Raw genomic sequence first — 12,109 nt, 5'->3', positions numbered from 1 at the left:
CCAACTGTGGACATCCTTTATGGCCTTTCCAAAAGCATATTTAGACAAAGAAACATAGGATGTAGAGACTTAGACCTTAATCAGCCCTTGATCTTGTCTTAGATTTGGGATAGTCCTACAGTATGAGCCTCTATCACCTCTGGTGAAAGGCTGTTCTATTTATCTTCCAACCTCTCAGTCAAATAAAACTTCTTTAAATTACACCTCATCCTCTGCCCCTCTAGCTTTAGATTATGACCTCTTGTTCTAACATCTCTATATTTCTTTATTTTTTGTAAGATGTCACTTTTATTCTTACTGGATAGATATGTTTCATTTAGTGTATATATACACACACACACACACACACCAAGAGAGGTTCTAAGGCCACAATGCTAATTTACTGCAGAAACATCCTTTTGGAGATAGCTTCAAAAGTATCTCTTCACTCTAGAGGTGAGTGACCTAGCTCTGGTAGTAGGAGTTGAAGCTGAGTTGACTTCTCTAGAGGCACCGGATGGTAGGGAAGGATCTTCCTCAGCCTCTTCTCCTGGTGAGCTGGGTCACATCAGGCACTGGCCTTTCACCAAATTTGCCCCATATCATTATGGAATCACTATATTTTGAAAATATTTAAAGGATCAGTCTGATCATTTTTTTCTTTCCCATGGAAAATAGTACCATGCTGCATTACATGAGTTCAGAGCTGTCCCTTTGGCTCTTTTCAGAAGCAATAATATGTCAATGATTTCCTTCGCATTCCTGGATACCTGCAGTCTAAAGATGGCAGCTGCCGTTGCATCTAAACCTTAAAGATGTTAGCCGTAATAAATCAATTTGCAAAAGCAATGTATTTTTAGGCCAAATTAAATGTCATTTTTGAAGATTTGTCACACTTCGAACATTCTGCCTAAGTTATTGAACCAATATTATTGAAGTTTTCAATTAAGAATGACATAGTCTAATACATTTCTTCTCATTTGAAATGGATTCATGTTAGGGTCTATTTTCCAGAAGTGCTATTTTCTAATAGAAATTCCCTTCTCCCTTGTCATCTTATAGTGCAGCTGATGTTGCTGTGAAGTAAAGTTGTAAGACAGATTAAACTTTAGTTATGGCTTATTTCAGTGATACCAAAAATACGACAGCTGTAAAACTTCTTAGGTAAGGTAACGTGCAGCTCAATGCTGTAAGAATGTTTGCGCAAAGTAAAGGCTGTTTAAAGGTAATTCACCCGGTAAAGTCGTGAAGACCCAACCAAGTTGCACCCATATTATCATATATGGTAAATACGCAAACTTCCAGTCAAGAAGTTTCTGTACCAGTTTTTGGTTCTCTTCACAGTTGTTTAATATTTCCAGGCCTTTAACATGAGGTATGACATGTAGGCAGGCACTTCAGACGTCTGAAAATTCTCTCAGACCTTCAGCATCTTTGTAGGTTTTGATAAAAGGTGCCTTCAGGTATCTGAACCAGCGGAGGAGAAGATCTTACTGTAAAGGACCCCGTCCTAATGATTGCCAAATAATATTATTATACGTTATCCGTTTTAACTCCAGAAATTCACCTAGAGCTGAACAAAATACAAATTATATCTGTAGCATTATTGTTATTAACACACAGTGTATCGAACAAATATACAGACCTTATGTGTTTTCGGAGGGTTGCTTATACTGTATATGAGAAAGAACTCTGAATCTTAGTAATGTGCTGCGTCTCTTGTTCATTACTGCTGTCACCAGTATGACTCAGGATATCATAAGACCTTTACTTCCTGATACCAGTCCTACCTCAAACTCCTTCCCCCTGCAAGATAGATAAGTGCAAACCTTATGCATATTTAAACTTAGAAAAATTATCAAGATACGCACAAAATAAATTGTAGGATAAATGAGAGATAAATTTTTTACAAACTTTAAAGCACATTTCATAGCCTCTTAATATAAAGGACATTGTTTTCATTGTTTGAAGTAAATAGGTATAAGCAAAACTGCAATGTAAAGTCAGCAGGTTAGGACTTTATTCGGAGAACAGATGACAAAAAGAATTTGACATCATTTGCATCACTGTAATATAATAAAAAACAATTTTACTGCCACTTATGTATTTATTGCTGAAAAATCATTGATCCTGGGAACTGCCTTTATAAGTACATAGGTGCCAACCGGCTCGGTTTGGTCGGCACAGCAGAATTTTTGTCCTGATTGCTGGCCGTCCCCATCAGCGTCCTGATTTATAGGACAGCAGTGCACTGCGCATGCACAGTACAGCATTATGGAACATTAAGAAGTTAGTGCCTCTTATTATTTGAGGGGGGGATTCATGTTATAGAACAATATTTAGCCCTAATTTTCAAATAGCCATTGCAAGAAAACAGATCTTCGCCGTCAATAAAAGACTGTGGTTATCTATATTAATCACAGGGCAAAAGGACTGATGAAGACAGTCAGTTAACATTTACAAACCGACACATTCAGCGCATTCACAGTAAAGAGTCGGTTTAAATGGAAGACCTATTCCGCAAACCATATTGACATACATTGGGCCTCATGTAATACTGATATTTATATACAGACCTAACACGTCTTTCACAAAGGTCACACTTTACAGCAGTCATTCGTTTTTTTCTTCGGGACAAAAAAAGTCATGCATTTTAGCGCATTTTCCCCTTTTAACATTCTTGAAAGGCCATTCCCACAATTACACACGTCACCGAAAGTTTAATGACTCATAAAAGTCAGGTATAAAATAAACTATGAAAAAAGCCAACGATTAATGCAAGTCTATTATTTTCTTATTTGAAATGATGTACGGACTTCAGCTAACGAGGTAACTATACATTTATCTCATTTAGTCTCAGTGTGAGTTAATACCAAGTTATTAGTGTACACTATGTGCTATCGTTCACTTACTGATATAATTTTATTTTTCTGTTTCAGTTTGTCAAAACTACATTTTGTATTGATCTTTTGTATTTCAACTACGTATCTTTGTTGCTACCCTGTACTATCACTGGCGGTAGGTTTTCCTTTATTTAACTTTTTTATTCATATTTGGAGATAATGAAAGTATGAATGTATATGTCTGTAACTATATATATATATGTGTGTAAACACACTATTCACAAATGTATCAGCATGGGTCCAAGCTGTTCCTATCCTGTACTGATGAGGTTTAATGAGACTGAAATAATTGTATGTAAACTCTTTGTCTTGTGCATTTTCTACTTTTCTTAACGCTATGTATATGGTAGTAGACATATGTAGATGAAAACGCACTGTAACAGTCATTAAGGAATCAGGATTGTGTCCTTATCTGTGTGTCTCTGCTTGTTTTAAGACAATTTCAGTGTACAATTATTTAATTTAGCTTTCTTGTTTTATATTTATATATGTATATACATATATATATATATATATATATATATATATACATATAACGTGTGCATTTGGATTCATACACACTTTAATTTTAACAAATTTTGCCAATTCCGTGCATTTCTTCAACGAGGCTCCCCGACTAAACAAAAGAAAACGAATGGCAAATCCTCTGAAATTTAAGATTAAAATGTGGTTATTGTGCTGTTTATTAAGTATTAGCAAGTGCAAACTCACCAGAAAACAATCAACGCCAGGGGGCAAAATCCCCTAAAATCCGATATAATCCTAACTTAACCACACAGGTTAAACAACTAACAGGGATCCTAAGCGTAGCATGCATGAAATGTACACAATTAAGCCCGACGCATTTCCCCCGTAACCGTCATCGCATACGGGGCTTTGTCTCGTCCTTGTGGTCAAGTGAGGATTTTATCATATTTTAGGGCAGCTGAGTGATGCAACATTAGTTTTCTTTTCAAGCCACTCTTTGTTATTTTTAAGAAATCTTGTGCTGCTCCCAAAGGAGTAGATCGAGGCCCACAGAACCCCTGGTAGTTTTACTTTTATTTAATATAAGGAAGTTTCTAAGATCTGCTTTAATGAGAGGGTGGTGGTACAGCCCCCCAGCAGAAGCTGAATTTAACCATGCATGGGTAAGGCATATGGCTCCTGAATAGAAGACAAGATCAAATGAATGTTTGAGCCTTTACAGCTGATAAAACAGGAAGTCTAGATGTGTCAAACGGGTTTTATATGCTGTGAAATTGTTTTTTATGTCCACACTTTGTCACCAGACAGGCACATCTTTCCATAATATTGGTTATTGGAGTTACTCATACTGTACACTTTATGAGCAGAGGAACAAATGTTATTAAAATAATACATCTTACAGGTGTTTTTTTATCTGGTATTAATATGCAAACTGCAATTAACCATTTCAGTGCCTGTAAGGAAAGATGTGAATTAATTTACCTTTACAGACACGCAAGCAAGGATTACAGTATGATTTAGGGCAGCTACTAGTGCAGACACTTTGTACACTACACGCTGCATCTTCATCCCTTCTCTCCTGTCATTTTTTTTCCTCTGCAGCTCCATACTCTTTCACATACTGACCCCTTCCAATATCTAGCGTTCCTTCCCCTCTCTTGCTACCCCGCCCTTGTCTCCTGTCTTTTTTGCTCTGCAGCTGACCCCTTTTTCACACACTGACCCCTCCCCCTTCTCTAGCTTCCTCTCCAATCTCTTCTGTCAGTTGCACAGAGAGATCAGTGGAGACCAGACAACAGCTGGAGAAGGTGAGTGAGAAGGGAGTTGCAGATACAAGGCAGAGGGATAGTGCAGGGGCACAGATAGGACTGGGAGAGAGCAGGGGGCATAGAGTGGAAGTTTTTTGGGCAGCAAATTTCCAAAAAAAAAAAAAAAATCCCTACGAATTTCATCCAAACCGAAAGGGCAGGAGATTTGTTGTCCGAAAACAAATGAGTCCAAAAAACAAAATAAAAAATGTGTCTGAAATCCAGTATTTTTAATTGGTATGTCATATCATAATAAAGAAAATTAACGTATTTCACGATATACACAATAACATATTAAAAGATGATTTCTTCATTGGAAAAAAATACTTTTCCTATGAACAATAATTGTTTGAATGATTTTGGCATTCTCAATGATCTCCAATTCACATATAAAGTCTGGAGAACTAAAGCAATTACCAAATACAACTAATCTAAGTAAAATCTGTTTTTCTTTTTAGATTGCGTTTATTATTTATCATATAAGTTATGTAATGACTAAAAGCTTTTACATTAGTTAAGATTTTGATGTTATTAATTGTTTTTGTTTAATCTATGTTGAAGCAAAATGCATCAACTTTACGATTTGGTACAACAAAGTCTGGATTAGCTCTATTGATTATTGGGTATGCATTTCTTTTTCAGTCTTCTGAAAAAGCAGACTACTGCCTCGTCTTGCTAAACAGCTGCTTAGTGGAAGCTGAGCGCAGTGAAGAGCTTGCTTTTCTCAAGCCTTTCCTGGAGAAATCTTTCATGAAAAGGTCCTTCCGAAATGGCGTTGGCTCTGGAATTAAAAAAAAATCCTTCAGAAGAGCAAAATCATAAAGTGTTCACATAAAAGTCCTTATGTTTTGGAAAATAAGGTTTTCTTATGAATATACTTGAAAAAAACTATAGTTTTTATTGTATGATAATTAAACAATTAATTTTTATTTGTGTAATGAAAACAGACATCCTATACAAAATACAGATACAGTGAATTATTAATGGTTGATAGTTAACATTACTTTGAAAGTTTATTTATATTTATATACTTATTAGCTGAAAGTCAATTCTACATGTTTATTGAACTATAATTAAATTAGCATTTAAATAAAACCAGTGGGCTCAAATACGTACTCACGTGCAACAATCACAATTATTTTTTCCATAATGAAAAATAAACAAAAGAGTTTGCAGTGGTTGGCGCATGTTAGGGTTCTACACAGCGGTTGGACTAATTTCTTGGAAGCAATTTAGAGAGGACTTAAGCTCTAGGGATGTATTGATTCATTTTTAGGGGCATCTTGGGAAATTACACACATTTTGGCAAAGCCTCTGTTCTTGTATCTACAATAATTAATTGTCATAGGTTGGACAAGCAATGGTTTCTACTTAACATTTACAAACAAATTGGTGTTTCTTTCACCTACACTTATTGCCTTAATATAACATTACCTATGATTGATTCTTACGGTAAGACTGGGTCACTTCTTCCCAAAAACACTATGTAGTGGGTCCATATTCTCTCACAAAACATACGTTATGCATATTATGTTTTCTAGATTCATAGGACTTATAAACAGCCAGAATGAGTAATGTCTGTTTTTTATTTATATTCACAATATTTGTGATTATGTTTATTATAGGTCAAAAGTGTTCCACTGTACAGATCAGAGCATGCTTCTTGATTCCTTGCTCTTGGTTATAAGGGCTACAATATCAAGGATGTAGTGGGATGTAGCCACTCAACTCATATTTCCAAATCAATCAAAAAGGCTTAGCCAACTGTTATGTCCTCTAACTCTATATCCTTATCCATATAAGTGTATTTTAACAAAACCACTATAACATTTACTGATTAGTAGAGGTGTACATCTCAGCTTCTCTTATAGATAGGGAAAAAAAGCCAGGTTAAGACATGTCACTTATCCAGATAAAGAATAACTTTTATGGCTATCTAGTGTGATATTAAACTCCTTGCAGCATCATTTACCTTAAGGACCCTTGTGAGATATTAAAGTAGACTTACACCAGGATATATTGTAGAGCTTGGAATTAATTGTCAGAAACTGCTCTTATTCACGGTTATTTAACGTTGGGGTCACTGGTAATTTGTTTTAACTTTTTTTTTCTTAAATATGATTACATTTTATGTCATTGCTGTTGCCCAGTAATTTGAGATTGAACTTGTACATGTTCTCAAAATGATCTTCAATAAAAAAGTGGTGTCTCCACCCCCCTGCTTGGTTTGAGCTCCCTATTAAGGGTTAATTTGACGAGGCATAGTAAGCCTCTTACTATAGACATCCATTCATAGAAGTCCAGCAGTTTTATTTTTATTAATAACACTGTTTTCAGTTAGGATTTGCCTCCTGTGGGGTACTATGACATGGCGGATGAGCATTGTACTTTGGCTAAAATACCCTTTTAAAGCCTTGTGATTATTTAATGTATAAATTTGCAGTTTTGATTTTTTCTTTATTTATTACATATGGCTATATTTTATGTAACTGCTGACACTCAGGATCCTCTAATGCCCCCCCACTCCAAAGAGGGCCCTAAGAAGCTGCTTAATAATAATGCCCCCTCTCTGTTGAATAATACAGTCCTGAAAGGTAGTCTTCAGTATGGTAGACATTGATTTCCAAGCCAAAACCCATATATACAACCACAAAGAATTTTTAACACACATTAATTATTGTGCATAATCTTATTTTTTTTTAATAACTTTATAGACAAACAGCTCCTGGTTTTATTAATTATAACATTAATTTAGATTGTAGGCATTACAAAGGGGCGATGCAGGCAGGTTTCTCCTGCAGAAATGGCTATGTAGGCCCTGCATAACTTAATGGGATTTAACTGAGATTTAAGCTTCATAAATCATGATATTATCAGTGAGTTGAAATCACATCCCTACTAAAAAAACCCTGAAAATTCTGAAGCCCCCGTTATTTTCTTTACAGTATTGTTCTATTATATGTATTATGTGTCATATTATAGTCATACTTAGCTTACATTTGCAAGGGAGAACCAATTCAGGACCACGTTAAAGTGTTTTACTACACATCCCGCTAGCCTCTTTTTACTGAAATATCCAATTTAAGCTCTGAATATCAATACTAGTGAATAATTCACCTCTCTGGGTCACATTCAAATTAATCAATAACAAACAATTCCTATAATGCTCTATATCACTATGGTTCAAGCAAAACCCCATTTGTACTCCTTTATTTATTCTCTTTGGAGCCTGTGAATATCATGATCCCATCTATATTATTGAGTTGATTTGCAATCAATAGTAAGGTTATTAAGAAAACTAGAATACAGTAGGCCTACTTGGTGGAACGTGGACTAGGTCGTAGACCTACAATGCAGTAACTGTAGGCAAGCGTGTAACCATAGGCAAGGTCCTAATGAAACAGGGACAGTAACGGTAGATGAGTCAAGACTGCATAGGTACAAGACGGTAATCGGGAATCAGAGTCCATATACAAGCTGGGGTCAGGCAATGAGGATGAGGTAAGGAAGTATTGAGGGGGAAAAGTTGGGAGAATATTGTGCCCGGCCATGGCTTTATGTTCAGTGATAACAAACTTTGAAAATAAAGGTACAAATAGTTATGAGTTGAGAATTTTATGTTTTTGTGCCCCCCCCCCGCATTTTACAAGACATTTTATTGGAGATCATTGTCATCAATTGGGTATTATTGAAAAGTTCACATAGAATCATAGAACCTATACTTTAAAATCACCAGCTTAATACAAATTTTAAGCAAATCATCCAAATTTAAAGTGTCATTTAAATCATCTTCACCTTGAAGTCTGTGTGCTTACAAAGCCACCTGCATAAAGGATACAAAGATGTTTTTTTCTTGTTTAAGGAATCTAATTTGTCTTTATCTGCATATAAATGGATAATACCAACGCATTGTGCCTGCAAATGCAAATGGCATTATAGAAGTGAAATGAAATCCTATACGCAGGTAGATTTATGAATAACATAGGCAGAGACTGAACCTTAGGATTGCCATATAGATAAGTAATAAGGGACATTGCTGTCTAAGGCAGAGGTCAGTGTGTTTTTTTGTTAAATAGCCATAGATTGAACAGACGTGTATCCAATTCAAGATGTGTCAATTTGTCAATATTAAAGCTAACATTTCTCTTTCCTTCTTGCGTTCTCTCCTTTCACAGTCCACAAAATCAAAAACATTTTCCTTTTTACTTTAACGGTTTTTTTTACATTTTTGTGCGTATCCACTCGCTAAAGTCCTGTAAGGATTCTGGATCAAATTATTTTAAATTATTCTACACAAATTTCCTTTAAAGCTCAATTTAAGTGCTGACCGAAATGTCGATATTTTGATTTTTATTTCCGTTTCTTAGTGTGTTCATTTTATCTTAACAACCATTTTAATAAGGTAAGAAATATGACTTTTTTGATAACTTTGTAATATATAATTCAAGGACTATAAATATTTTCACGAAACCCATTACTTCTAGATTCATCTGTTATGTAATCGGCAAGTCCCACGGGAAAATAATACATTTTTGAGTATTAAGCATTGTTATAGAGCTCAGTGAATTCAAGCATGGTACTGGGATGGGATCCTACCTTTGCAATAGGTCAGTTCGTGAAATTTCATCCCTGCTAGATATTCTGCGGTCAGATATAAGTGGTATTATTGGATAGTGGAAGTGTTTGTGGGAGAAGGGATAATGATATCATGCTGTTTTTCAGGGGTTGGGATGGGCTTCTTAGTTCCAGTGAAGAAGAAATCTTAAATACCAAAACATTTTGGACAATGCTATGTTTCCAACTTTGTGGGACCAGTTTGGGGAAGATCCTTTTCTATTCCTGCATGACTGTTCTCCAGTGCACAAAGCAAGGTCCATAAAGACATGGTTGGATGAGTTTAGTGCGGAAGAACTTGACCGGCCGCATTGGGATGAACTGGAACAGAGATTGCAAGCCAGCACTTCTCGTCAAACATTAGTTTGGATGAATGGGTAAAAACTCCCACAGAAACTCTCCAAAATCTTGTGGAAAGCCTTTTCAGAAGAGTAGAAGCTGTTATAGCTGCAAAGGAGGGGACCAACTTTATATTAATGTCTATGTACATAGAATGCAATGTCATAAAAGTCTCTGTTAGTGTAATAGTTTGGCATCCCATTACTTTTGTCTATATAGTGTATGTTCTTCCTCTTAACTTTTGGGTTAGCAAGTCAGATATTGATCCCTATCCAAGGATGGTGTTTTATCCTGCACTCAGCACCAGCAGACCTTACCAGGTCAATACAGGGAGAATGGGGTGTCGTGGAAGAACCACAGAAGAGTCTCTTTGTGAGATGTTATACCCAAAATAACAAGGGGGACAAAAAATCATTCATGAATGTTCCTTGCCAAATACAGCAGCACTGAGAAAGCACAGAAGAAAAGAGCAAATGATGGGAAGCCTTTGCTGCAGAGCAAATACATACCCAATGGATAAAACATCCCAGGTCAAACTATTCCAAGTAAATTCAGCGGCAAACGTATTAAGATCAAAGATTGTTTGTATAGGTGACCAGATTTCAAAATTTACATCAACAACCTCCAGAATCTTAAAGTGCTGTATGCTGATAATTTGTATAATTAACCAACTCAGATGCTTTATAAATATTCATATCCCTTTGTGGATATTCATTTAAAAATATATATTCCACATAACGGAGCTAAAACGGACTACAAGTTGAATTGATCATTGATTACATTTTGAAACAAAGGATGTCATGTTCTTACTGTAGTTTAGAATTTTAGAACATATGCCCCTCAATTTACTCCTGAAATTAGATAGTATCAATGTAATTACCAAATAAAGCTATTTTTTTATAATCCCGGGGATTGGAGAGAAGGTTATTACTTGTATCTTTTCAGAAATACTTCACAGAATGACATTACTGTTCGTTTACGGTTACATTTACTGTTCCTTGCAATCTACACATTAAAACAGCTCATGATGAGTTCTACAGCCCCTTTAATTTACATAATTTTACTTGCTTTAAGCTGTATGCTTCCATTTACTTACATTTTATCCCTGCACTGAGAAGAATTAAAGAGAATTAACAAATTATACTTCTCCCCACTATGATTTGCCTTTTTTCTCAATTTTATAAAGCTTATCGCTTCTGAATGACCAACTTTTTTATTTCCATTTGCAGTGTATTTAACAGTGTATTTTCCAATGCTGAACAATGCTGAACAATATCGCTAGTTTATCAGCCGGTAAAAAAAAATATTGACTTGAGTTAATAGTCCAATCAATATTTTTTGTATATAGAAAAATTCTAAATGTTTTATTTGTCTGCTTGATATTCTTACACACCAGTGCCCTGTGACAAGTAAGAAAATCCAGCAGACAAGAATAAAAATCAAGCTTGCAGACATAGAAGAACATTGGTCGGACTGCTAACTTTTCTCCTTCTGAGTAGTAACTTCGATTTATATTTTCATCAACCTTTTTTGAGCAGGACCCTCTTCACCTTTTGTTTCTGTAAAGTACTACCTCTTATGTCTTGTTTCCCCGTTGTAGTGCTCTGCAATATAATGGAGCTATATAAATCAATAAATCATTATAAATATATTATTACAATGTGTTTTAATGTTTCATGGTGTATAATACATTAGATGAATCAGGTATATTCCAATGTAAATGACGTGTTCTAAGCAACAAGGTGCAAATTGGCGTAGACCGACAAAATATGACTATATGGTTCTAGATGTGACTTAACCCACATTCCTGAGTGGAGATGTAGGCCATCTATAATGGAAGAGATCTGTCAAGATACCTTTGGAGCTGCACTCAATTAACTAAAGACACTGTTTCAAAATATCGATTGCACTATACAGTAAATACCTCATACCGTGTCTGTCATTTTATTTTTCCCTCTGAAGGTTTAATCACATAAAGGTAACAAAGATTTTTTTTAAGAAGTTATTTCAGTTTCTAGGAGTGCCTGCTTTCATGTCACATGACAATTAAATGTTCCCAGCAAAGCTTAAGAATTAGACTTTTTTTTTCATCATTAAATAGTTATTGTTGGGATGGCTTTGGTTTTTTCAACAGTACTAGAAGCAAGGTTACTAATGCTGCATTTAATTACAAAAGCGTTAAAATTAAAAAAAGCTAGGGGGAAACAGCACCTTTTAAGTCCAGCGTCATATATATATAAATATATATATATATATATATATATACATATATATATATATGATAGCATTATAATGATATGAATTACTGGTCGGTCCTGCAGAATCTCTCTATATGCATTTTATTCTTTTCCTGCCCCAGCTCCTTTTACTGCTTCGCAAAGTACTTGTAGTCTATACTCAGCCAGCTTCAACCCAGAGTGTTCCAGGAGGTCTAAAAGGATGCCTTTCATTCACTTCCATGGGAGTGCTTTCCTGATGCTCATTGAGTGCTTCAAACAG

At 35.4% G+C, this 12,109-nt stretch overlaps 1 protein-coding gene across 1 annotated transcript in view; it reads left to right on the top strand.

Moving 5' to 3' along the window:
* The window catches only part of LOC149299046 (dedicator of cytokinesis protein 1-like), a 156,718-nt gene extending 151,239 nt beyond the window's left edge, over positions 1-5,479 (top strand). Inside the window, exons 53-54 of the mRNA XM_089486839.1 lie at positions 4,590-4,657; positions 5,300-5,479. Coding sequence (XP_089342965.1) covers positions 4,590-4,657; positions 5,300-5,479 — 248 coding nt within the window. The remainder of the gene's footprint in view (positions 1-4,589; positions 4,658-5,299) is intronic.
* Positions 5,480-12,109: the final 6,630 nt, after the last annotated feature.

The sequence above is a fragment of the Sceloporus occidentalis genome, unplaced genomic scaffold, assembly GCF_023333645.1.
Source record: "Sceloporus occidentalis isolate IW3139 unplaced genomic scaffold, rSceOcc1.0.p SCAF_30, whole genome shotgun sequence".
NCBI lineage: Eukaryota > Metazoa > Chordata > Lepidosauria > Squamata > Phrynosomatidae > Sceloporus > Sceloporus occidentalis.
The sequence above is the reverse complement of the archived record's forward strand: the minus strand, read 5'-3'. Positions and strand labels throughout refer to the sequence as shown.